Source organism: Arabidopsis lyrata (assembly GCF_000004255.2).
Source record: "Arabidopsis lyrata subsp. lyrata unplaced genomic scaffold ARALYscaffold_8, whole genome shotgun sequence".
NCBI lineage: Eukaryota > Viridiplantae > Streptophyta > Magnoliopsida > Brassicales > Brassicaceae > Arabidopsis > Arabidopsis lyrata.
The window spans coordinates 18,919,577-18,946,614 of record NW_003302548.1 but is presented as its reverse complement, the minus strand read 5'-3'; the positions used below and the strand labels follow the sequence as shown (position 1 = coordinate 18,946,614).

Here is a 27,038-nt window from a genome sequence, read left to right as displayed (position 1 = left end):
TATATAGCATAGTAGTGCAGTAGTAAAGCGTGACTATCGAAAATCACATCTTTTACTAGTGAATCTTATCATTGTGCCTACATAATAATATGGGTTTTAGATCATATTAGTATTAAATTATTACTTTTTCTGTTTCAAAATATTTGATGTTTTGAATAAAATCACAAATTTAAGAAAGCAATTAATATTTATTTGGTTAGTATATTTTTACATTGAAAACATAACTTAATATCTAACTAAAAATAATTTGACCAATGATAAAAATTACTGCTGAATATTAATAGTCAAAAAATTGAATGAGTTTAATTTTTGACATAGAAACTTGTATTTTTTTTTATAGAACATGTTATATTGTGAAACAAAACAAAATGTCTAAAACATCATATAATATGAAACAGAGGGAGAAATAAACAAATAATTAAAATAACCTAACTAAACAATGATGAAAAAAAAAAAACCCTATTTAAACAGAAAAAAAAGGAGAGAAGCTCATCTTTTTGCGGAAAATTCTCTGGGACGTGGCGGCAAGCAATAGGATGACGTATTGACGTGTGAGCTGATGAAAAAAAAGATAGCAGTCGATGATTTGAATTATGTGGGTCCCATATTACAAAAAAAAATCGAAGAGAAAAAAACACGAAGCGCGTGTGACACATGACACGTGTCTTCTGAAACTGCATAGCAGTTGCCAGGTTTTTGAAGTTGACAGTAGGCAAATACATCCTGCCACGTGAAAGCTTTATATTTTTTTCTCGTGTTTAAAACTTATAAATTTTGTCCCCTACATTCGTCGAGCTCTATACCAGCAAGGCAGCAACCATCACTTTCAAATCTTATGTAAATATATATAAGACGAAATTTTTTTGTATCAAATTTTAGTTTACTGTTATTGTCAAATAAAAAATTTGTTTACTGCTCTTTTTTTTGGGTAGTGTGACTCCCAAATGTATAATGTTGGTGAACTATATCATTGATAGGAATAAGAAGAAAAAAAAAGAGTAACTGAAATATAGTTTGTTACTTTAGTAGGTGGTTGGGAGAGCTTTGGCAAGGAGACAATATATTGTCCTAGTAAAGCTAGTTTGATTAATTATCTCATATTTGTTTTGTAACTTTGAATTGAAATCTTACCAATATGTCGTTGGAGTTTCCACATCATACATTAATACAAAATGCTTTTCTTGATAATGATCAATGCCCGATCTCATTAATTTTCATACTTGATGTTGAGTTATATATGTTTTTAATGGATTCTTCTGTTTTAATTTATTTCAAAACCATGCGCCAAATCCACCGTATGAGAATCCATTAAACACATAACTCAACATCAAGTTTGAAAGAAATGTAACATATATTTTACCTAGTTCTAACGACTAGTCTATGTAGAAGCTTAATGTTCCAGTCTAAACATAAATTGTTTGAAAGAAAGTTCGGCAATTACGAGAAAACCAATGATGTGTCATCATTGTCCATCAGACTTAAATAAGGTTTAGGTCTAAAGTCTAGTTTTGAGGCCTAAGGAGACGCGTGTCGGACACAAGCCCCACGTTGCGGTTAAAGGTCGTTGGGTCGCAGTTACCTATGGAGAAGCTTCAATACTTACTTGGCAAATTTGATTCCGACACGTGTTTTCCCGGGGCAGATTTTTTCCCTGAGCCTGCATGGCCGGCAGATTGCGTAGTCTTTGAATTTTACTGTTACTTAGTCGACATTCGTCAAGTTGGCACCAACCTCTTTTACTTTTTCAAAAGGAAAATTCAGACGAAGTTCTTAACCTAATGATCTAAAATGATATTATAAATGATCAAAACTATCAAATTTTGATAATCTGGTTATAAAAGTTGTAAAAACACTAGGCACACCGAATTTTATATATACAGTCGAGTTTTGTTCTTTTGTTCTAATAGATATGCATATTTTTCTGTCAACTACACTTTATATTATTGGATTTGAATCCATGACGACCATACAATACAAACACTAAGCTACAAATCCTAATATTTAAAATATATAAGAGTAGTATATATGAATATTTGTTTTGTTATATATGAATACATATGAATATTTGTTTTATACGCTAAATGTTTTGAGAAAATGATTGTTGTGGTTTGGCTAAACCGATTCAAACAAAGTCGTTGAGTATTTCTCCTAACCTCGTACATTAAAAAAATATAGTATGGTGAATTTTATATCTTTCAGATGCAAGCAATATGGCATGGGAAATTTGACCGTTGAGTTTGGTGAGGTTGCTCATCTGATCTAATACGCCATTATATTATACTACTAATTTATGTCAATTAGCTTGATTAAAGATATAAACTGTCCTCAATCAATGTTTAAAGATGCCATCTTTATAGATCACCACGTGTTTATCAAACCCGACATTTTGCAAAACTATTTAGAAACATTTTATAATTTGAATTGACGACTGTCTGGGGAAAAATAGGAAAAAGAAGAGTAATTAAAGGGACAAAAAACCAAAAAAACAGAAAAATTCCAATTTCTTCTCTACCAAAAAGTTTAATCGCTCATGCCTTCCGTCACGACACAAACGACACATGTCTATCGGTGATATATACAAATCAAACTTTTCTAGATTTTATATATATGCTTAAGAACCCAAAAGTATATGATTCGTGTCGTGATAAGCATTTGGTCTAGCGATCTACGATAACTTTTGTAAAATATTTTTTTTTGATAAGAAACTTTTGTAAAATATTTCTTATAAATCATTTATAATGTAGTATTATTATAGTTTTCGTAAGTGTTGTTTGTTTAAAAAGTTGCCTGGTAGTGGTATCTATTACTCCAGTCCTGACTCCTGATCTTAAACTGGTAAACACTGCTCTGTCTTAATTAGAGCTAGTTGTTTTTCTGGAAAACTATCCAAAATTCCAAATTAAAGAAATGTGTTTGAAGGTTACTAGGTCGAGTTATAATGTTAGGAAAAAGACTAAATTTATGTACGCTAGTCCTCGACTGGAGAAAATTATGAGTCAAAATCCTAATAAAAAAAAGTTGATGAACCCATGGTATTGGAGTTTTAATGTTAGGAAAAAGACTAAATTTTAGAAAAACCTAAAACGACGTTGTTTATTGCGTCCCTAATTTTTATTGTATTGGCCCAAAGTCCAAGTTTTGTCACATGACACTTTTACTGGGCCAGTCATTGCTAATCTCAGCCCAAAACAACTTACACCCAATGACAATAAGATTGAAACGGACGGCTGAGATTGCATCCTATGTTGAGTCGGTGTTGGAATTTGGAAAGGGCTTTCTCACGTAATAACTTAAGCTTAAAGAGGGTATTTTCGTCAATAAGCAGCGTGTTATTTCCTTTTTTCGGGTTGAGAAATTGGACCCGGAAGAACTAATTTAGTTTCGGGTCGGGTTATAAACCTCTATAAATACCCCTCCCTATATGGCATAGCCCGCTTCACGATTTCTTCTTCTTCTTCGTCGTCTCTCCCAATCTTCCAATTAAGCTCTGATTCACTTTCTCCGGCGAACGGTAATTATAACTCTCAATTAGGGTTTCAAAGAAAACCCGAAACTCACATCACCTTGAGTGAATTGTATTTATACTCTCAATTAGGTTTTAGAACGCTTTCGCTGGCTGTTGTTTATCCCCAGATTGTATCTGATTTTGATTAATATTTGTGCTTCTCTTTGTAGGTTTTCTTTGAATCGTCTCACGATGGTGTTATCGACTAGCGACACTAGCACCTCTTACAACTATGTCATCGATGACGTTATCAACAAGTCTCGATGCGAGCTCGTCTACAATGGAGAACTTGAAGAGAGTGTTCTTAGCCAGATTCAATCGGTTAGTTCTCCTTTGTAATTTAGGGTTTTAGGAGGATGCAGGGGATTTTTTGAAACTGATTGAGAACTTTATGTGTCTATAGAAGTGGAAAACGAAGATGATACAAGCCGGAGTCATAACCGGAACAATCGAAACATCTGCTGTTGCGATTTCCGCACCTCCGATATTGCAGGCGACTCTTCAGACTCCGCGGGATGCAATTCCTTTACCTGAGAAGATGTCCATAAAGAAAGAGTGTGACGAATTTTATATTCCTCAGCAAGATGGAGCTAGAGATGAAGCTATGGTCACTTATGCTCCTAATGGTGATTTTCAGATTTGAATAAAATGCTACAGTTTTATTAATGCTGTTCTGGTTTCTCACTTGTGTGAATGGTCAAGATGTAGATGAGAATGAAGAGCTTTTGAACGAGGACGATGATGATGAGGAAGATGATATGGATGATGATGATACGAACATTCCACATTTGGTCATGTGTCAATTTGACAAGGTAATGACTATAGTTTTTCATTGGAACAAAGTACTAACAATGATGATGAACTTCAAACTTATACTTCCAACTACTTGCAGGTGAAGCGTTGCAAGAACAAGTGGGAGTGCAAATTCAATGCGGGAGTTATGCAGATAAACGGCAAAAATGTTCTTTTCTCACAGGTTTGAGACAAACTTCTTCACAATAACAGAAATTGTTCAGATTTCACTTTGGCTCACGCATCCTCTTATTTTATGCAGGCCACAGGAGATTTCAACTTCTAGAAGATGCAACTAGCTTTACTCACTTCTGATTATGCAGAAGATATTTTGGATTTGTTTCAATAATAATACCTCTTTCCAAGGGATTATTCAATGGAATTTGCGAAATTTGACTATAAATGATCAATATCCATAAACATGAAGATCTCTCAATGCAAACTCTAAACTCAACAAAAGAATAAATAAGGCTTTTCAACTATCAAGATCAAAAACGTTAAGTTACTAGAATAAAAAATGTGTTTGTTTCTTATGCAGCACCAGCATTCTTGCCCTTCTTTTTTTGAAGTTTCTTCATGTAGAATTCGAGCTCTTTTCCTTCCAATATGTACCTGTTTCGAATTACACCACAACAAGGATCAGCATTAACTCAGAGAAAACAAGATGTGATGATTTCAAACCAAAATATTTTGTTCTTTACCCATCAGCACGGCCACTTTGTCCGGGTCTTGATGCGATACATGCAAGCAACCTTCCACTGCTAAACTGCTCTTCAAGGTGCGAGTCAAGTGCTCGGCCTTCTTGTCGCATCTCCAGCTTCCTTTGAATATGATTGCTCTTCTTTACTTCCTCAGTGGTTACTGCATCTCCTTCCTATACAGACAAATAAATCAGAATCGGTTTATCAAAAAAGTACAGTCAACAAGTAATCATCATCAAAGAAACCACACCTCTCCTTCTTTCTTGGCTGCAGCAGCTTTCTTCTTGCGACCAATATCAACTCCATAGTGTTGGAGATACCCTTGTTTAAAGGGAGCGGCATCAACTAGAACAATAGCACTCTTCACAAGAGTTTGTGTACGAACAAGCTCATTGTTTGATGCATTGTAAGCCACATCCAAGATCCTAGTCTTACGGGTCACAGCTTCACTTCCCCACGAGAAGTTTCCAGTATCGAGCCTCAAAGCTCTCCACTTTACATTCCCACCACGCACACGGATCCTCCTCACTGTCTTGTTACTTGACAGCTTAGTGTTAGCTGGTTGTCTTCCAAGCTCATACCTTTATAACAGATAACCAAAGTTAGTTTCAGTGATCAATTTTGCTTCAACCAAAATCAAAGAACAAGACAAGATCATGATACATTTTGATTCCAATCTAAGCTCTAATTCAGAGGAAATTATCAAAATTGAAGCAGTGGAAGATAAAAAAAGCTTACTTTCTCTTCTTTCTCCACATCTTCTGCTTACCACCAGTGGCACGTCTCTTGTGAATTGAATCACGAGAGATACCTGCAAAACAGAGAATCAACGTTGATGCTATAAAAGTTACATCTTTGTAAGAAATAGAACGAGAAAGAAGCGGAATTGAAAAAAAATACCCATGATTTCAAAAGCGTTTGATTCAAGCTTTTTGTTCTCACGAGCTTCAGAGGTTTAAGAATGGCGGTAGAGAAAATGATAGAGACATAGAGGTATAAATAGTTTACTCTCCCAAACACAAACAAAAAACCCTAAAACGTCAATTTACAATCGTGTCCTTGCTTCAAATACAACCACACATTAATGAAAGAATCAATTTTGAAAAATAATAATTATCAAAGAGTCAAAATCTCTAGAGGATGAGAGATATTTTAGACCAAAATTAGCGGGAGAATCCTCAGTTGTTTCACTCCGATCCGATCATGGCTTTCGCTGTCTCGGTTCAGTCACATTTCGCAATCAGAGACTTAAAACGAGACCAGTTCAAGAAGAACCCATCTCCGCGTACTTCCTGCTCGTGTTTTAAATCGAGGTCTGACTCGTCTTACCTAAGTTTAAAGGAACGTACTTGCTTGGTTTCCAAGCTGGGTTTAGTCACTACTAGATACAGAGCTAAATTCCAGGTGAGAAGCAATTTTCTGGATTTTGATTTCTTCTAAAAAAGTTTCAAAAGTTTTGATTTTTTCCGGTTTTGGTTCATGGTTAGGTCGGAGCTGGGACGGGAGGAGAGTTAGCCGACGGTGGAGAAGTAGCTGATTCGATTGCTTCTGATGCATTAGAGTCATTTTCTTGGTCTTCCGTGATACTCCCGTACGTATTGATCCGTCTCGTTATTTCAATTAACTGTTCTAGATTTGTCAATTTTCTGAGTGATGTGTTTGGATTGCCTCTGTAATGATCTTGCCTAATGAATTTCTTTGGCTAGATTGATCTTCGCATTGCAATGATTTAATAGTAATGTACTTGAATCGTAGGTTTATCTTCCCGGCTTTGGGAGGACTATTGTTCGGGTATGACATTGGGGCCACCTCCGGTGCTACGCTCTCACTTCAGGTTATCTAAATCCTCTGCTTTTATCTACTTACATATTAGCCTCCAAACTTAACATTATGTGCTGTCTCATATGGTCTTGAACAGTCACCTGTGCTTAGCGGAACTACATGGTTTAACTTCTCACCTGTTCAGCTAGGACTTGTGGTATGTTGCTTGGAGATATTTTTCTATATTTAAGCGGTAGAGTTAGCAGAAAATGATAGTTTTTACTGCATTTTATTATGTAGGTTAGCGGATCATTATATGGAGCCCTTCTTGGCTCAATTTCTGTCTATGGCGTTGCTGATTTCCTTGGTAAGTCTTGTTTTTTTGTTTGAGTCTCGTTCTTCTTAACTGGTTGCAAGTGTCTCATTCTGGTTTTCTTCCCATCTTTATGAAGGAAGAAGGCGGGAACTTATTATAGCTGCTGTTCTCTATCTCCTCGGGTCTCTGATTACTGGCTGTGCCCCTGATCTTAATATTCTCTTAGTTGGAAGGCTTCTTTATGGCTTTGGTATTGGTTTGGTGAGCCCTGGAAACCCTGAATCCTTATGGTAATTTCTTTGTTACTTTTGTTGTTGTTTAGTGTTTAACGTAAATTGGTTTTGCTTGATAGGCAATGCATGGGGCTCCCCTCTATATTGCTGAGACATGCCCATCTCAAATCCGTGGAACTTTGATATCTCTGAAAGAACTCTTCATCGTATTGGGAATTTTGGTAAATGTCGATGTCAATCTCTTCCCTGTATGATTTCTGCGTAATACTTTTACTGAATAATCTTGATTTCCTTCTTGTGCAGTTGGGTTTTTCTGTTGGAAGCTTCCAGATTGATGTAGTTGGAGGGTGGCGTTACATGTATGGATTTGGTACGCCTGTTGCTTTGCTGATGGGACTAGGCATGTGGAGTCTCCCTGCATCTCCTCGCTGGTTGCTGCTTAGAGCTGTCCAAGGTAAAGGGCAATTACAAGAGTACAAAGAGAAGGCCATGCTTGCCCTCAGCAAATTACGTGGCAGACCTCCAGGTGATAAAATTTCGGAGAAGTTAGTAGATGATGCCTATTTATCTGTGAAAACGGCCTATGAAGATGAGAAATCTGGGGGAAACTTCCTGGAAGTATTCCAAGGGCCTAATTTGAAAGCTTTGACAATTGGCGGAGGTTTAGTCCTCTTCCAACAGGTGATTCTTCTTCGCTGTTTCCATTTGGATGAATGTGTGAGCATTTTTGAAATAATTTACACTCTGCTTCGCTGTGCCAGATAACTGGACAGCCTAGTGTTCTTTATTATGCGGGTTCGATTCTTCAGGTATGCTTGCCTTAACATTGAAGTGAATGAGATTACCTACTAATTTTTACTGCCTTAGTCGGATGTTTAATGAGGCTTTATGCTCGCTTATCTATTCAAAGACTGCTGGATTCTCTGCTGCTGCTGATGCAACTCGAGTCTCTGTTATTATTGGTGTTTTCAAGGTGCTCATTTCTTTTCTTTTAGGATGTGTAAATATCTTATTTGCTACCAAGCTTCTAGTTATTCAATACTGACCTCTTCAATTGATAACGCTCAACGAAGTTACTGATGACATGGGTAGCTGTTGCGAAAGTTGATGATCTCGGCAGACGACCTTTACTGATTGGAGGTGTCAGCGGCATTGTATGAATCCATTTTTATGTCTATATCTTCTGTTTCTTGTTTTGCATATAAAAATATCATTTCTTATATTTCTTCCAAATTCCAGGCGTTGTCCTTGTTTCTACTGTCAGCATACTACAAGTTTCTCGGAGGCTTTCCCCTTGTCGCCGTTGGTGCACTGCTTCTCTATGTTGGTTGTTACCAGGTTTGTACTGTAGCTCACTGTTAGCTGTAGCTACATAGTTTTATCACTAAAGTCTTAGCAATATTCACTAAAAAGTATTTCCCTCTCTGTTTTTATTTCCTACGAACCAGATCTCATTTGGACCCATCAGCTGGCTAATGGTGTCAGAGATTTTCCCGCTTCGCACAAGAGGGAGAGGGATCAGTCTTGCTGTTCTTACAAACTTTGGCTCCAATGCTATTGTGACCTTTGCATTTTCACCCTTAAAGGTATTTTTTTCCGTTCCCACTGGTTCAAATTCCCTTGAAGTTATTACTAACACTATCAAAATATGCATTCTCTGTAGGAATTTCTTGGAGCCGAGAATCTTTTCCTTCTCTTTGGGGGCATAGCACTAGTATCACTGCTGTTTGTGATACTAGTAGTTCCAGAAACCAAGGGTCTCAGCTTGGAAGAAATTGAATCAAAAATTTTGAAGTGAAATGTTGAAAAAACATGTTTGTTATAGTTAATTCTGGTGAAATTCATGTATATTGATTTAACTATTCTCTTTGTAACATAACATATTTCATACTCTATGGGAAAACCATACCTTTTCATGATTATTCGAGCAGTAATTAGATATTTTTGGTTGGGGATGCAAACGACAAAAACCGGGAGGTAAGCATTAAGGTTTTCCCCAAGCTTATGTCGGCATTTCCCTCTCTCTGTTCTAAGTTACTCCATCTATGGTCTGTTTTATTTGATTAATGAAAAATGATAAAACATCCTTCTGCTCAGATTAACCTGCCTGAATAGGTGGACCAAGCATAGGAATGAAGAGTTGATTTGGTAACATAAGCACATACCTTCTGTTCTTCGACCTATGTATGTATGTATGTATGTATGCATTCTTCCACTAATATCCAGGTAAGGTTTATGTCAATGTTTTTGCTGATTTTGTAGGTTCTTGGGGAAAGCATGTGGGGGTAACTAGATGCAGTCTTTCAGGAAATATATTATCATTTCCTTCAAGATAAGGTATGTCCTCTGGCTTCTACCGCAAACAGAGTAGCCCAAGCTTCAGTATCATATTCATAGATAGAATCCTTCCAATCTAGTTTGACACACCTAGCCAACCCCTTTATGATGTTAAACTTTTAAGACCAACTGAAGTGAAATTTTCTTGGTTAAACAATAAGTCGTTAGGGTTCATATGGCATCAAGGGAATATAAAGAAATGTGTTTTTATAGCCAATTTCCCTGAAATTATATACAAAAGAAAGTAGTTTACTGCAGCAATAGATTTGCAAACATCCCATCATATAGGCAATCATTCACACTAAAACACAATCATTCACACCAAAACACACTTAAATATAGTAGAAAGTACTTTCTTGTAGTTAAAGCAGCTTGTGTTGCATGCTCTAGCGACCACCAAATAGGACTGTAACATCCTCAAATGAGAAATTAGCTGATGAAGAGGTTGTTGTCATCTGTGTTACTGTTTCATGGCTTATATTGGGTATACCAAGTGCAACAGTATCAAATGATATAGCTGGAACACTTACATTTCCTTCCAGATATTGTAATATCTGTCTCATACTGGGTCTGTTTTCTGGGTTACTTTGTGAACAGAGCATCCCTAGCTTCAAAAGCAGCTTGACCTCCCCAACTTCATAGCCTATTAGTTTGCTGTCAACAGTATCAGTTAAAGCATCTCTTCTCCCGCAACTCGCAACCCACTTAACCAAAATCATTTGCTCACGTGGTGCATCAGGGTCTACTGGCCTCCTCCCACATACAACTTCAAGGATGAAAGCTCCAAAAGCATAGACATCGGTCCAAGTAGTGGTTACTCCCATTGCAGTAAGCTCTGGTGCCATGTAACCAATGGTTCCTACCACTCGTGTGGCTTCAAGATTGACACCACGATCGTGGAATCTGGCTAACCCAAAGTCTCCCAACTTTCCATTTAGATCGGCATCTAAAAGAATGTTGCTGGCTTTTATATCTCTATGTAACACAACTTGTTCCCACTCTTCATGCAGATATAGAAGGGCAGATGCAACTCCCTTGATTATATTTACTCTCTGTGACCAAGTGAGGTCTTTCAGCTTGTTTTTATTGAACAAGTAGTCATCAAGGCTTCCATTTGGCATGTAATCATAGACCAAGAGCAATTCACCTTTCCTTCTGCAGTAACCAAGGAGCTGCACCAAGTTTTTGTGCCTTAGCCTTCCCATACTAGCTATCTCTGCCACATACTGTTTCATTCCTTGTTCTGCATCATGGTAGACTTTCTTAACTGCGATTTGTGTACCACTGGGAAGTATTCCTTTATAGACTTTTCCAAACCCTCCTGCTCCAAGCAGCTGATTCTCCCTGAAACCTTTGGTTGCTTTGTACAGGTTCCTAAAGGAGTACCTTTGGGGACTATATTCCTTTTCCCATTGTTCAAGCACCTCCGCATACTTCTTTTTCTTGTACAGATACAAAATTCCTCCCAATATTATTAGAAAAAAAACAATTGTTGGTATAATAATAATAGTGCCTAGAATCACTAATGGCAGTCTTGATAGAGAAGATGGTGGAGGAGAGGGTGGTGGTGGAGAAGATTGTGGTGGAGAGGTTGGTGGCGGAGAAGATGGTGGTGGAGGATCCGAAATTCTTGAAATGTCAAGGCTTTTCGGTTCTCCGCCTTTCTTGAAACTCCACCCTAGGATATACTGGTTACTTTTGATTGTACCTGTAGAACCAGAAAAACCTACATACATCGTCTCATTGAAAATTTCTGAAAGATTGATGGATGTTGACAAGAGTGGCACCCTTGGTTTGATGGAACTTGAAAAGAGAGGCGAAACTGGCTTTGAAGTTGGTACTGGAGCTAACGTTACATTTAGTAATTGCTCTATTCCATCATAATCTATCCAGATCAGAATACTTTTTCCACTAGCAAGCAGCAGGCTTTCGTTCTTTCCTTCTGTAGCATTAAAGTAACTAGCCTCTGCAGATTTAAATGAGTCTGTAGTGTAAATATCAATACCCACTTGGTTATCGCTTTTGTCTGATTGCTCAGGGCTTTTATGAGTGTCAAGTTCTACAGCAAAGATATGGTTTGTAGTGTTGTTATCATTTGTTTTGTTGAAAAGCCCTAAATATGAATTTTCAGTACCGTTTGACCCGAGGTCTTTGGTAGGAGATACCACAAAAGCCATGCCGTGACCGTAGGCATAGGTTTGCAGTGGGAAGATTGCAAAGACAAATTCTGTTGAAAAGGAAAATGAACTGAGGGAAGACGCTGGGAACTTGATGGGAATATTGTAGAAAGCGTGACCGGTGCTTGTGTTTGTATTATTTGTTAGATGCAATGGACCATCGTTGGTATTTGCCATTCCATCAAGTTTCAGGTTTGCATTCTTGAAGTTATAGTACAAAAATTGATCTCCCTCTTGAGCGAACACCAAAAAGGTTACATGGATACCAATAATCATCCAGAAACCCACTGATCCTAGAACTCCAGCCATCAGGAACAAGGATGATCTTCTCTCCCACCTTAGCTTGTAAATCTCAGATTCTTCTGCACCTTTTTTTCATTTCCATGAGAATTGTGTTTTTTGACTGCAGAAAACCCTGAGTTGACATTTGGAAGACACTATCAAAGAAAAGGCAAGAAAGTTTCTTTCATTTTGAATTGGTAATAGATCAGTGCCTATGTCATCATGTAGATGTTTCTTACAGTTTTGTGGGTTAATTACTTTGGTAGTCTTCTTATCCTCAAGACAACAAGTCATGGGTACAATTCTATGGCTTTTATTTTTCTGCATCTTTGCTTGTTACTTTCTAGCTGATGTAATATATACACGAGACAGAATGTTTCAGCTTTGACTGATTTGTTTTCACTAGAATGAGTATATATATATATATACCGATGTTTGTGGCAAGATGAAGTAAATAAATCTGCACTTATTTCCTTAAACACTAAGTTGAGTTTCATATGTTGATATATATGACAAAGCATGGTTAAATGAAGTTTGAACTAGTCAGGGTCATATGTTTTCATTTTGGATATTCTATGTTAAATTAGGTTATCCTACATACGTGCAAATGTCTCTTATTCTCAGAAATAGGATAGTGGTTAGAACACGTTATTATTAAAACATATTCTAAATCAAGAAATGCTAGTGGCATGTAGTTTAACATCTTTGACTTTCTCATTGATGATGGCATTGTTTTAAATTATGTGTATATATATATATGTGTGAGGAAGGTGGAATATTTAATTTTTGTGAGAACCAGATGCAACTTTGTATTGTGAACATATTTAGCCAAGTGATCTTGGACACAAGTGGTGTCTGGGTTCAAACCTGGGCTTCTGTCATATTGCTGTTCACATTTTCGAGTAGCTATATTGGAACAGTAGACATGTCAGTACGCTTGCACAGTTTGCGAACAACAACACATCACGATACAATCATTTACATCAAAAGGCACAATGGTTTTAGCATAAAAAGAAAGAAAATTCCATATACAATCATTCACTTGAAAGACACAACATTGTAGCAATAACAAATAGCTTTCTTGTAAGTTTAGCAGCTTGTGATGCAGACTTCAACGACCGCCAAATAGGATTGTAACATCTTCAAAAGAGAAATTGGCTGATGAGGAGGTGGTTGTCATTTGTGTTATCGTTTCATTGCTTATATTGGGCATACCAAATCCAGCTGTATCAAATGATATGCTTGGAATAGTGGCATTTCCTTCCAGATATTTTATTACGTCCCTCATACTAGGTCTACTTTCCGGGTTACTCTGTGAACAAAGCATACCTAGCTTTAGAAGCAGCTTGGCTTCCTCAGCTTTAAAGTCTCCTAGTTTACTGTCAACAATATCCATCAAAGTATCTCTTCTCCCACAAGTGGCAACCCACTTAAGTAAAAGCATCTGCTCAGGTGGTCTATCAGGTTCTACTGGCCTTCTCCCGCAAACCACCTCAAGGATGAAAGATCCAAAAGCATAGACATCAGTTTTAGTAGTGGCCACTCCCATTGCTGTAAGCTCTGGTGCCATGTAGCCAATGGTTCCTACCACACGCGTTGCTTGAAGATTCTCGCCACGATCGTGGAATCTTGCAAGCCCGAAATCTCCCAACCTTCCATTTAGATCCGCATCTAAAAGAATGTTGCTAGCTTTTATATCTCGATGTAGTACAACTTGTTCCCATTCTTCATGAAGATACAGAAGGGCAGAGGCTACTCCCTTGATTATATTCAGTCTCTGAGACCAACTGAGGTCCTTGAGCTTGTTTCTATTGAACAAGTAGTCATCAAGGCTTCCGTTTGGCATGTAGTCATAGACCAAAAGCAATTCACCTTTCCTTCTGCAGTAACCAAGAAGCTGCACCAAGTTCTTGTGCCTTAGCCTTCCCATACTAGCGATCTCTGCGACATACTGTGTCATTCCTTGTTCTGCATCATGATAGACTCTCTTAACCGCAATTTGTGTACCTGAAGGAAGTTCTCCTTTATAGACTTTTCCAAAACCTCCTGCCCCAAGTAGCCGATTCTCCCTGAAACCCCTTGTTGCTTTGTAGAGGTTCTTAAAGGAGAACCTTTGGGGACTATATTCATTTTCCCATTGTTCAAGCACCTCCGCATACTTCTTGTTTTTGTAAAAATACAAAATTCCTCCCAAGATCAACAGAAAAGCAATTGATGTTACAGTAACGCTTATGATTATAATATTCTTAGAGTCTTTAGACCTCGAGGTTGGCGGAAGGGGTGGTGGAGGTCGATTAGGTGGATCCAAAATCTTTGAGATGTCAAGGCTTTCTGCTTGTCCACCTTTCTTGAAACTCCATCCAAGGATATATTGGTCACTTTTGACTGTGCCTGTAGATCCTGAGAAACCTACATACATTGTCTCATTGAAAATTTCTGAAAGATTGATGGATCTTGACAAGAGTGGCACCCTTGGTTTGATGGATCTTGAAAAGAGAGGCGAAACTGGCTTTGGAGTTGGTACTGGAGCTAACGTTACATTGAGTAGTTTCTTTATTCCATCATAATCTATCCAGATCAGAATACTTTTACCACTAGCAAGCGACAGAGTTATATTCTTTCCCTGAGTATCATTAAAGTAACTAGCGTTCGCATATTCAACTGAGACTATACTGTTTATATCAATCCCCACATGGTTACCGCTTTTGTCAAATGACTCAGAGCTATCATTAGTGTCAAGCTCTATAGCAAGAATATGGTTTTCAGTTTTGTTATCATTTGTTTTATTGAAAATCCCTAAATCTGAAGTTGCAGCGCCGGCATACCTGAGGTCTTTGGTAGGAGATACTACGAAAGCCATTCCTTGACCGTCGCCTTGCAATGGCAACATTGCAAAGACAAATTCTGTTGAAAAGGAAGATGACGCTGTGAACTGCATAGGGGTTTTGTTGAACGCATGACCAGTGCTCTTAGTTGTATTATTTGTAAGATGCAATCGGCCATCATCGATATTTGCCATGCCGTCAAGATGCAGGTCTGCTTGACTGAAGTTGTAGTGCAGAAACTGATCCCTATCCTGAGCTAGCACCAAAGACACCACATGGATACAAATTATTATCCAGAAAAAAGATTCTAGAACCCCAGCCATCTGGAATAACAATGATCGTCTCTCCCGCCTTAGCTTGTTGTGAATCTCAGATTCTTCTGCACTATTTTTTTCTTTTCCATGAGAATTATGTTTTCCAACTACTGATTACCCTGAGTTGACCTTTACATGGAAGACACTATCAAAGAAAAGCCAATAAAGATTCTTTCCTATTGAATTGGTAATAGATGAGTGCCTATGTCATCATTATTTCTTACAGTTTTGTGGGTTAATTACTTTGGTAGTCTTATCATCAAGTCAAGTTTTGGTTACAATGCTCTGTGCTTTTATTGTTCTGCATCTTTGCTTGTTACTGTCTAGCTGATGGAATATACATGAGACAGAAGGTTTAAGCTGTAATCTGATTTGTTTTCACCTAATCACCTTCAATGAGTATATCTACCATGTTTGTGGCAAATGCAGTAATGAAATCTACTCAAAAACGTAACTAAGCTGACTTTCATATATTGACATTATGAGAAGCTGTGGTTAAATGAGGTTTTAATTAGTCAGGGTCAAATGTTTTCAGTTTGGAAATTCTATCTTTAAACTAGGTTATTTTACATACGTGCACATATCTCTTTTTTCTCAGCTTTGGAATAGTAGTTTGAAAAAGTTTTTATAAAACATATTATAAATCAAGAAATGCTAGTTGCATGTAGTTTTAACTTCTTTGACTTGCTCAATGATGATGAGAGGGCACTGTTTTAAATTATGTGTATAACTGTATATATAAGTAAATAATGAATTAGCTTGCTTCTTTTTCTTCTTTGTTTAAGTCGAAGTCTCCTGCAGATGACCATGTAACTTCTCTGACCTACTCTGCTCTGCAATTACCTCTCTTCGATAAGATGCAATAGTTTGACTTGGCACAAAGAGCATAGATTCTCAACGGTAGCAAAAGCAGAAGAAATGTATTTATTTCAGACTTTTCAGTCATTAAACATTAACAAGAACACCACAAGACAGGAAAGCTCTACTTGTAACAATTACAAGTGAGTTCTGTGCGGATCAGTTGCGGTTTGAATACGTAAAATTCAGCAAATGCTTACCTTTTTCAATGGATAGACACAATATATACAGTATGGTACAAAAGGCGGAGAAATTCAGAAAGAAATGTTTGAAACTATAGCACTTTCAAGTAAATAGGTTTATTCAGATGGTTGTCCTTATATTGTAGGTTTTTGAGGGAAGTGGAATAGTCAAAGTTTGTGGGCAATAGATGCAGACTTCGTACTGGGAACATATTTCCCAAGATTCTTCGGTGACATTTTTTTGGTTTTAATGTGAAGAATTCTTCGGTGACATTCTTCACGGTGAACATATTTATCCCAAGCTTCAGTGACATTCTTCACTAGCTCTCTCCTACTTCTTCAAAGATATCCTTATACAATGTTTACGTGTATACTTGGCTTCCTCTCTACTTCCTGTACTTGTCTCTTTTACATTTCAATGCACAATCAGTTATCAAACCAAAAAAAAAAAAGAATGGTATGATTTATTCATGAAAGTTTCTAAACAAAGCGTAACATTAAATTTACTAAACAAATTGACTGTAGCAGAGTCATCATCTCACGACACAATTATAAATAAAAGAAGAGTTAACTACGATATCTAAAATCTTCTCTTCAAGAATGTTGAACGGTTTTCGTGAAGTAGAGAGCTTCATACTGATTCATCGGCTTGTCTACTGATTCTCAAATCCAAGAGTATGGTTGATCACGATATTGGCGGTTTACAAATATATCATTATCGGCAATCCAATCTCCTTCTTCTTCCCGTGTCATCTCCATGGCATTCTTCTCTGTTTGGTGAACCATGTTTCCTTCTCCACTCTGCTCCCCGTTTCTCTCTGTTTCCGCAGCAGAACAAGGAGATGATGCTATCTTCGGAATCTCTGATTCATTACAACCGCATAATAATGGTTGCTGCTGCTCGGAAGACGCAGCTAGAACAGACTCATGCTCCTTCTTGGACTTCTTGGACTTCCTTTTCTTGATCGGCTGCTGCTCTGAGGAAGAAGAAGCTTCATGTTGATGGTCCTTCTTGGACTCCTTTTTCTTGTGAATCTTGCAGACGACTAGCTCCTGAAACTTATCTTCGTCCGGTTTCGGTAACACAATTACAAATTCGTCCATAATCCAGCCGCTTTCGCTGCTTGGAGCAGAAGCACCGTCTCCTCTCTTCTGCTTCTTGTTCGTGTTGGTGCCTTATAAGTTAGGTTTTTCTTGATCCCAATGATATCCCCTGTATCCTTGTCAATGATATCTTCTTTCGCATTTATCCTCCAGTTCCCGCGGTCGATGCCGTCGTTGTTGCCTATCTTCCGCTTCGGGTACTTACCACGACCAATCTTCTTCTCGGAGATCTGATTCCTTGTTGAGAAGTAGTACCATTCGTCTTCCTTGAAAAAAGAATTGTTGGGATGGTCCAGCAGCCATGGCTCCTTGGCATAAACATCCTTCATCAATATGAAGTCTCCACAGTCTTCACCTCTTAGCTTCGGTTTAAGATACTTGTGGATGACTTCTTCGTACGTTGGATCAAAATGAATCCCTTCGTCTTCTTTGTAGTACTCCATCGTCATCTTTATGGTTCTCAAGGATTAAGGTTGAACTGAGATCAAAGCGTTTTTTTTGTTGTTGTTAGTGCTATGATTATAAATGACGAAAAGAGATTAATGATTGTAAATGATGAAGAGAGATTGGTGTATATATTGGTTATATATGATAGAATATAGGAAGGAGAATTGAACCCAACGAAGGTGAGATGTCGATACTAACAGAGCACATATAAAAAAAATTTTACCTCGACGATGGTGAGATGTTTCAATGTCGAATGGATATGTGGAGAGGGTAAAACCATCAATATATAGGGAGATATATTCTAGGGACATTCTATCAAAATCGTATACTTGTTTTGTTTTTAATTATATTAAAAAAAAAAGATATATAAAAACAATATTAAGATTTTGTATATATCTTAATAATGTTTTTATAATTATCTACAAAACTTATTAATTAGCTACAAGACTCCTTATATTGTTTTGTTTGTAGCTAATTTCTAAATTTAATTTAATGAATTTTGTTTTCATAAAAATCTCATGATAAAATATTATCTCTTAAAACGAAATTAAATAAAAAAATTATAAGAAATTCGTTTTAAATATTTTAGCAATTTAGAAAAAAAGAAATTTATCCAAAAAAAAAATCATCTTTCAAACTAATCCAAATCAATTCAAAAAAAATATATAATAAATAACTAATAATATATAACTTTTCTTTCCTTATTTATTTAATATCCAAAATATTTACATCGATTATTGTAATCGATGTCAATATGTATCATTTGCAAAAAAAGATGTTAACTTTGACATTAGTTTATTTAAGTGATATTAATATTTATTTCGGTTAAAAATGATGTTAATATTTCTATAATTTTCAAATAATAATCTTAAATATTTTCCACAATTACTATTTTATTAATTATATTTTTTTGGTATAAGAATCATTTTCTTTCATGATAATATATAGGAATAATCGTTTTCAATATTATCTATGAAAATCTTGTTAGATTTTTTTACTAATAATCATTAAAAAAAATCGGCATTTACAAAAATGAAAACGATTCATAAATATATATAACCCTATCAATACAGACTCATCAGCTATTTTACAAAAAAAAAAAAACAAAAAAAAAACTGATCTGAACTTCGATCATGATTGAGCGCTCATATTGAAGTGTTCTATGAAACACATTTTGCTTTTGTTCCTTTCTTTTTCCTTTCTTTATGTCTTGGTGATAAACGAAAATAACATGAAAAAATAAGTCATAAGAGAATATTTGCCTTCAAAGATTTTAGAAGATTAAGTGAGCGACTGTTTTGGACATAACTTGATTCACCAAAAGGTTTATAGTTGGCGTCGTTCAAAGAAGAACTTCTATGGACTTAGAGAAGAGTTTTATGTTCTTGTGACTCCAGCCTTTTTTTTTTCTCTCGATTTTGGGAAAGAATTTTGACAAAAGATTTGATTTATACTACACGAAAATTTTCTTTAATTTTATTTATAATTTTATTTGAGTTACAGAGACAGTGGGTTGTTTAAAAAGTAGATTGAGTAGTGGAATTTTTTTTTTTTTTAATATACAAAACAGTTACAATACAGAATTGAAGAAAATAACAATAAAAGGTTGAGTTAAAAAAAAAAAAACAATAAAAGGTTAGGAATATAAAGAATAAAAGAAAACAGTTTCATAAAGAGCCATGTAAATAGGAAACTAACTAAAGCCTAAGTACGTTTGCACAAAAAAAAAAAAAAAAAACTAAAGCCTATGTACGTTTGTGAATATAAACCCAAATATAATTACTTATTTGTGGATAAGATTTTTGATATACAGATTAATTATTCTTAAAACTGTTTGTGCGTTTTATAAATTTGTCATTTAAAAAAAAAAACTGTTGTGAATATTTCTAACATGCTAAATTCTTTTAAATCTTTTTTCGTTTTTAAAATAACTTAATTTTTTTATATATATTTTAATTTTTTAATAGTTCTCTTATTTTTTGTCGATTTTCTTTTTCAACAAACCCTCTTCGTCATGGCTTCTTCTTTATTTTTCATTTTTTTCCAGAAAATTTAACCTTTGTTAATTACAAGAATCTAAACCCTAAGAAAATATAGTGTAAAGGGAATCCAAGCAACAAATTTCAGAGATTGTGTGAAGGAATTTTCAATTCTGATTTTATGGTAGTGAGGAGAAAAAAAAGATTCGTGTTTGGAATTGACGAAATTGCGAATGATGGTGAGAACCAAGAGAATAGATATGTAGATACGTGATATAATAGGGAACCATGAAGGGGAAGATTAGAGAAATTTGTGAGTGTTAACCAGGAATTGATCTTGAAGAGAGGAAGGAGAAATTGAACCCGACGACGGTGAGAACAGAACAAACAACAAACATGAGAGCAAAACCATCAATGCAACTTACCAAAAGTGTCTAATTCCGTAAACAATCCAAAAAAGTCCTAATATATTATAAGTTTCTTATTTTTCGGTGGTTTACATACAATTAACTCACTCTTTATAGCTTACGTTTATACGGGGAAGAATATAGGTAGGTGATTGATTAGTGGGAAGAATTTTCCATAAAGAGGGTTCTTTTGTGTTAATATTGCTATTATATCACAGTTTAATAGTTTATATATTATGTTAATATTGTTATTACTAGGAGATGGATCCGCGCGTTGCCGCGCGGAGAAGTAAAATTCTATAAAAATAAACAAGAAATGTTAACCTATTTCAAAATAAATGCTTCATGTCAATTTACCATAGAAATAGTGAAGCGTCTTTTTTAAAGATTAGACATCTAGCAGAAAGGTTTATAAAGTGTGTAGTTGGAAATAGAATTCATGCTAGTTTCTGGCATGATGTTTGGAATCGTTTTAGTCCACTCATCAATTTTTTAGGGGATAGAGGACCGAAATCATTACATATCCCTATAAATGTATATTTGCTACTTGTAATGCAAAGGGTTGTTTTATCCCTCCTCCAAGATCTGAACATGTGTTTAACTTTGCATGTTCATCTCACCACTGTGAACCTTTCAAGTATATCCTCCTCGTAGGATTCCTACAGCCGGTATATTGATAGTGTAAAATGCAAGGGATTCTCACAAAGACATGACATGTTCTTAGGCTGACTAAACCTGAAAAGGATCGACATAATTGTGTATGGTTTAAAGGAGAAATTAAACTCTAAAGCACGCCTTCATGATGTGGTGACTTTGTTGAACAAACTGTTAACAAAAGATCAATTGCTTTATTGGGGAATGTTAAATGCTACAATTTGTTGCTAGAGCAATTTGTAGGAAAGACTCAATAACATTTTTTATTGGAATGTGCTTTCACTTCACATGTTTGGAGAGCGGTACAATTAATACTTGGTTTCACTATTTTTGGTATTGCAATCTTGGAGGACTCTTTTGACTTGGACAAAGGAAGACTCTCGTAAAGGTCCATCTTTTATTCGGAAACTGGTCACTCAAGCCATTATTTACACAACCTAAAAGCAGAGGAACAATCATCTCCACAAGGCGCAGGAGATCCACCATCCAATCTTCAGGGAGATTGATAACTTGGTGCGGAACACTATCTCTGCTAGATGATACATCCGCAAGTTCTCAAACCTCATGCAACCGCAAGTTCTCAAACACTATTCTTTTTTTTAGCAAAGAAGCAAAATATAGGTATAACTTCTTGTAAGCCTAAACATTCCCTCCTTAATGATATTTACACTTTACAAAAAAACATAAATGCTAACCTGTTACATTTACTGCTAATGTTATTTTTATCCATTCTATAGGCTAAGATTGAAGAGTCATAATTTAGGTATATGATTTGGGAATCAATGAAAATCAAATATGTACCATAAAAAGAACTATGGGTAATTATGAAAGAACCTGGTCAAATAAAGATGAAAGTACAAGTGACACAAATATACATGTAAGAACCTCGATTTATCATGTCAGTAAAATAGAGGCAACATAACCTGAATATCTATATTTAACGGATCAAAACCTTTATAAAACTAATGCTTAATTACGAACGTATAATACTGTGATGTGTAATTTACAGGTTATACTTAATTTGTGTAGAAAGTGCCAAAAAAAAAAAAAAATTATTATTGCTAAAACAATAGAGTCAGGGAGAGAAATTTGACCAATCACGAATTATATAAAGTGTGATATGATGCGTTAATTCATTAACAGGTGTACCATAAATCAGTAAATTTATGCAATTAAAATCGCTGGATTCATTAGCTTTACACAATATTTTTTCACTAAAAAAAATAGTGCCATTACAAACTTCTTCAATCAAAACCATTTGAAATTAAACAAAAAAATGATCACAATTGAATGGAAACTGCAACGTAACATGAAGACACGCCTGTTTCTATCTCTTGGAGATATATCGGAGTTTATCAAGTGACAACGATCGTGGACCGCGGCCAATAAACTTATGAATCCAACGGTGGCAGATGATTGGAGAAGTGAGTGATCAACGAGTAATTAGCAGCTGCAAAGTAGAAAAAGGGACGACTCAACTGATAAACACCAATTTCAACGAAACTCTGTAATCAAATCAACACACAACAAAGAAAGCAAACTAAGAGAGGGCAATTGAAATATCTAAACGAGACACACCGAACAAACCTCTGTAATTGTAAGAAAGAATTATCTAAGAGAGGAGATTGAAGAGAAATGCGGCGGACGATAACTGATCGGTGACAATGGAAAGGTTTATCTCTTCTCGGGAAAGAGTGCAACGGACGCATAGCCGGAGATTGATCTATTGGTATGAACCGAGTAAAAACATACGTGTGGTTTACAATTTATTTTCTTGTTCTATTGAAAAGGGGTTTGGTTGATCTTACACACGTTTGAAGTACCTAGTAAATCTTTGATCGATTGACCACATAAACCCATAAATCTAGAAGATTGGTCTAGATTGATAAGTGGGAGCGAGAGAGACTAATCATCAAAGTTCAGGATAAATATAGATCACAACACAAAACAGAAGGATGTCAATTAAAGCTATTCCATAGAGGAGATAATCGACGAACAAACTTACATGACAACGATGGCCGGTGGTAAGGGTGGAGTCTCAGCCAATCAAAGGGACAAACGGAGATCAGAGGACGAGTCAACAACGACTCGACGAAGAAGTGATACTTCGATGAGAACATACGAAGATTTGGTTGGTTAAGAATGAAAAATAGCAGTTAATAGTAATCTATATATGAAGAATGAGGGATGCGAGAAGTAAACATCGCAAATATTGGCATCGAAGGGGTGTGAGACGAGAAGAGACGCAACAGTAGAGAAAAAAAAAAAAGGAGTTGAGGAGTAATCTCAACCGTACAATTTGTGTCTTTTACATCTGAACCGTTGATTGTTATTTTTTATTTTACTTTTTACGCTGATGACGTTAGCCGACACAAAAAAGTGAGTTTGCTATTATATATAGATAGATATTAGCATTATGGCCCTGCTATGTAGGGATAACATAAATGTCAATTTACATCATATTTCAAAATCCTTTATTATATAAAACAGAAATCAGTCGGCAATTCTGGTTGCGACACGTGTCATCCATAATTTTTAATTACAATTTTTTTTAATCCTTTATTATATAAAACAGAAGTCAGTCGGCAATTCTGGTTGCGACACGTGTCATCCATAATTTTTAATTATAATTTTTTTTAATCAACAGTTTTCTTTTCTTCAATAAAAAAAGAAGAAAAAAAAAAATTAGAAAAAATCCCACGATATGAGTTTTTTTTATTTTTTTTCCACGATCCTCTAATTAACTACCCACTTCGATCACTTTTATCAACTGACCAAATCATCACATATATATATATATATATATATATATATATATAAGAAAGGATTTATATCACAATCGATTCCTCCATTAACCTTCGTCAAACCATTATCGACGTAACCTTCGTCAAACCATCATTGACGTTACTTTTACGAGAAAGACAATTTTCAATCAAATATCGGAACTGCCGTTGTTGCTCGACATCAAGCCCGATCACTCAACAATTCCTGTTCATCTCCATTTTTTGTTCAATTTAACCTTAATTTGTCCATTTCCTTTCTCCACTCTAAAGGTAATTCGTCATCCACTCACCTTCTTCAAACCACCATAGAATCTGATTTTTTTTTGCCAAATCTAGCAGTTAATTTTAATTAGTAATTACACTTTGTTAATTTGCTTGCAGTTACGTACAATTGTGGATGAAGGGAAAACAAAAGGTACAAGAGAAGACGGAGAGGAACGTGATAGTGAATGATCGGTTTCATGTATTTTTTTTTTTTTTTTGAAATAGGGTTTTCATGTTTCATGTATGTACCCCGATTATCTCAGCACCTAACTTTGTTTCCGTTTGTCTCTTTTTCATAAAAAATAACATTGCAATTTGTCTCTCTTTTCGTCATTTTTCTAATTCAAAAACAATCTTTTACATTCCTTTTAACGAGTATATATATATATGGAAATGAAATTTTATTAACTTTATATTAAAAATAATTTGTGTCCCTTTTTGATATTTTTTAACACAAAGACCTATTTTATGTTATGTTTTTAATCACAAAACACAAGAAAGTAGTAAATGAAACAAACAAAAATGAAAACTCTATTATGCAAGTATTTCTGTTTACATACTTTTGCATTGTTATTATCAAGAACTACTTTAATCACAAAACATAAGAAAGAAGTTCTTCTAAATTTTTGAAGATTATTAAAATCAGTTTTATAAGTGCTTTTAATATTTTAAAATGCCCATGCTATTCATGGGCCAAAATACTAGTATTTTAGAAAAATCAAACATATGTTTTTTTTTTTAATGGAAGTGCATTGAATCCATTAGCTATGTAGTTAAATTTCAAAATCATGAAACAAATAAGTTATTGATGGAAGATGACAAACTTTTTTTTTTAAACGACAAACTTTGTGAGCATACTACATAATGATTAATATAAAAAGTTATCTATATATATGTTAATTACTTTCATCAGTTAAAGTAGGAGAAGATTTCGAAAAAAGGATACCTTTGAGATCATGGAGGAAGTAGTAGTTGCTAAAAAACTGGTAATATTATTTATTTTTTTTGTCAAATTTTTTTCCAAGAATAGTAGAATTGGATTACGTGAAAGTGAAAGAGCAAAATTTGAGAGTTTTGCCACATGTCAAAAGGAGAGTGTTGCAGTTTTTATTAAAGTGACTGTTGATTTAGTATAAATAGATTGCCATTTGAATCTAAATTTAATACTAATTTTATGTGTGAATTGTAGACGAAAAACATTTAGCTTTTATTGGTTATCTTAAGCAAAGTCGTCTTCGCTCGGAGTGGTTAAGAGCATGAGACAAGCAACTATGAACACCGTGCGTACATTAAAATAGTAATTTCTAATTAGTTTTTAATACACTAAAAATTGAGATTATTAGATCTCATGCTTCACTATTCAAAAACTTACACATTGTGCCACATTGCGGAAAGTCTTTTAAACTGTGCCATAGCGTCGACGTAAAATGTCCCTTTTGCCCTCATTCCTTGTTCCAACGCACACTGTTGAAATAGTCAGCGGAATAGACATAAAGTTTATGCTGCATTAATTCTTTATTTCCCGTCTGTAATTCTTTATTTCAGGTCTACGGCTTGGTCCAACCTGTCATTCCACTGATAGACATTAACATGTCCACGCAATCCATCAGATGCTTCAATGTCCTCGCATTGTGATCATATAATAGACAACCGTCTTCATAATAAATTGTCTACCCAAACTTATCTACCCAAACTTGTCTACGGTGTTGCCCAACTTGTCATTCCATTGATAGACATTAACATCTCCACGCAATCCATCTGATGCTTAAATGTTCTTGCAGTGTGATCATATGATAGACAACCTTATTCATAATAACTTGTCTACAGAAACTTATCTACCAAATCTTGTCTACGGTGTGGCCCAACTTGTCCACGCAATCCATCTGATGCTTCAATGTCCTCGCAGTGTGATCATATGATATACTACCTTATTCATAATAATTGTCTATGGAAACTTGTCTACGGCTTGGTCCAACCTGTCCTTTTATTGATAGACATTAACATGTCCACGTATGCTTCAATGTCGTCGCTTTGTGATCATATGATATACACCATTATTCATAATAACTTGTCTACTGAAACTTGTCTACGTTTTTCACCAACTAGTCCTTACAATCTATAGACATTAAATGTCACTGTCGTCGCATTGTGATCATAAAATAGACAACATTATTCTTAATAACTTTCTATCAATGATGTTATTGTCTACGCTTTTAGCATTCTTCTATAGGAATACATATCTTGTCTACAAATTATTGTTTTTCTTTTTGGTTCACCATCCATGTATTCTGGTTCTGTAAATAAATAGATAACATTTCCATCATACGTGTCCTCAACAACATCTTGTCTACAAAAAACTTTCATTTTTTACCTCTTTCTTTTTTCATTATCTCTGCAGATTAACTTTATTTCAAACAAAGTTTTACTACCTACTTAATTTTTTACGTTTTGTCTATAACAACCTAGTTTGTCCTCTCTGTGACATGGCTTCATTAAATACCTCTCCAATCAAAATTCTGACACGTCCAATCCCACCAGCCAATTTTACACTTCCGCGGGAAATAACACCAAGAGTATTTTTGTCTTTCCATTGCTGCCATACACCCTAAATGTGGCACGTTTTGAAATACAAACGCGAAAGTGGCGTGGCCCCAAATAATTTTATGAAATGTGGCACATTGAACAAAATTCTCCTAAAAATTGGATAGTGATATTTATATTATATAATTATATTTGCCGAATGTTTCTGCGACAAGCTTAAGTGACCCTTTGGACATTTAAGATATGGTATCTTTTCCTTTTCATTGCGCTTTAAAGTTTAAACCCCATCACACTTTTTAAATGTTGAGTGGAAAATAAAAGGGTGCCAAAAATTGTTATTTACATAGTTGAAGTATCTATTGAAATGTTAGGTAACTAATACTCGTGCATAAAAAAGAAAAGAAAAAAAAAAAAAAAGTAATCGTGCTCACACGTGACATGCCTTTCTTAGCTTAACTTAGTGTTTTCACCTTTTCTCATGAAAGTTTGGTAGTTCGCAATGTGAATCAATTGCTCAAGAGAAAATTATATATAACTTACATACGTTGTGTGCTTTTTTATACTATAAATTCTTTC

At 35.3% G+C, this 27,038-nt stretch overlaps 7 protein-coding genes and 2 long non-coding RNA genes across 10 annotated transcripts; 3 read left to right on the top strand and 6 right to left on the bottom strand.

Moving 5' to 3' along the window:
* Positions 1-3,318: 3,318 nt before the first annotated feature.
* On the top strand, positions 3,319-4,723 carry LOC9300685 (transcription initiation factor IIA subunit 1). Of its 2 annotated transcripts, none has more exons than XM_021034683.1 (6): positions 3,319-3,511; positions 3,676-3,826; positions 3,909-4,131; positions 4,208-4,317; positions 4,398-4,481; positions 4,560-4,723. In XM_021034683.1, the coding sequence occupies exons 2-6, from the start codon at positions 3,698-3,700 to the stop codon at positions 4,581-4,583; spliced, it is 570 nt and encodes a 189-aa protein (XP_020890342.1). In that variant the 5' UTR covers positions 3,319-3,511; positions 3,676-3,697; the 3' UTR covers positions 4,584-4,723. The 2 variants fall into 2 exon arrangements, with proteins under 2 accessions (XP_020890342.1, XP_020890347.1); XM_021034688.1 differs by having other exon boundaries at positions 3,330-3,511; positions 4,214-4,317.
* LOC9302386 (40S ribosomal protein S8-2) lies at positions 4,695-6,055 on the bottom strand. Its single transcript, XM_021034678.1, has 5 exons — positions 5,899-6,055; positions 5,737-5,809; positions 5,249-5,579; positions 4,999-5,171; positions 4,695-4,909 (listed from the first exon to the last, which is right to left on the bottom strand). The coding sequence occupies exons 1-5, from the start codon at positions 5,900-5,902 to the stop codon at positions 4,828-4,830; spliced, it is 663 nt and encodes a 220-aa protein (XP_020890337.1). The 5' UTR covers positions 5,903-6,055; the 3' UTR covers positions 4,695-4,827.
* Positions 6,056-6,117: 62 nt separating this feature from the next.
* LOC9300684 (D-xylose-proton symporter-like 3, chloroplastic) lies at positions 6,118-9,230 on the top strand. Its single transcript, XM_002866265.2, has 14 exons — positions 6,118-6,402; positions 6,486-6,589; positions 6,754-6,832; positions 6,917-6,976; positions 7,060-7,126; positions 7,212-7,336; positions 7,428-7,529; positions 7,612-7,989; positions 8,070-8,117; positions 8,219-8,281; positions 8,382-8,462; positions 8,548-8,646; positions 8,757-8,894; positions 8,972-9,230. Exons 1-14 carry the CDS (start codon positions 6,202-6,204, stop codon positions 9,104-9,106), a joined length of 1,680 nt encoding a protein of 559 aa, XP_002866311.1. The 5' UTR covers positions 6,118-6,201; the 3' UTR covers positions 9,107-9,230.
* Positions 9,231-9,835: 605 nt separating this feature from the next.
* On the bottom strand, positions 9,836-12,386 carry LOC9300683 (probable L-type lectin-domain containing receptor kinase II.1). Its single transcript, XM_021034668.1, has one exon. It carries the CDS (start codon positions 12,129-12,131, stop codon positions 10,032-10,034), a length of 2,100 nt encoding a protein of 699 aa, XP_020890327.1. The 5' UTR covers positions 12,132-12,386; the 3' UTR covers positions 9,836-10,031.
* A 774-nt stretch (positions 12,387-13,160) lies between these two features.
* On the bottom strand, positions 13,161-16,240 carry LOC110225233 (putative L-type lectin-domain containing receptor kinase II.2). Its single transcript, XM_021014433.1, has one exon. The coding sequence runs from the start codon at positions 15,250-15,252 to the stop codon at positions 13,216-13,218; it is 2,037 nt and encodes a 678-aa protein (XP_020870092.1). The 5' UTR covers positions 15,253-16,240; the 3' UTR covers positions 13,161-13,215.
* A 693-nt stretch (positions 16,241-16,933) lies between these two features.
* LOC9302385 lies at positions 16,934-17,366 on the bottom strand (the record flags this gene model as incomplete). The annotated part of the gene is made up of 1 exon (XM_021015810.1): positions 16,934-17,366. A coding segment is annotated over one exon (420 nt), but the record flags the coding sequence as incomplete, so codon positions are not given.
* LOC110225688 (NAC domain-containing protein 19-like) lies at positions 17,354-18,052 on the bottom strand. The gene has a single exon (XM_021015594.1). The coding sequence runs from the start codon at positions 17,834-17,836 to the stop codon at positions 17,372-17,374; it is 465 nt and encodes a 154-aa protein (XP_020871253.1). The 5' UTR covers positions 17,837-18,052; the 3' UTR covers positions 17,354-17,371.
* Positions 18,053-22,025: 3,973 nt separating this feature from the next.
* Positions 22,026-23,024, bottom strand: LOC110225626. Its single transcript, XR_002329858.1, has 2 exons — positions 22,880-23,024; positions 22,026-22,324 (listed from the first exon to the last, which is right to left on the bottom strand). It is a non-coding gene; the product is annotated as an uncharacterized LOC110225626 (long non-coding RNA).
* Positions 23,025-23,729: 705 nt separating this feature from the next.
* Positions 23,730-24,245, top strand: LOC9302384. Its single transcript, XR_002331862.1, has 2 exons — positions 23,730-23,927; positions 24,039-24,245. It is a non-coding gene; the product is annotated as an uncharacterized LOC9302384 (long non-coding RNA).
* The last annotated feature ends 2,793 nt before the right edge of the window (positions 24,246-27,038 follow it).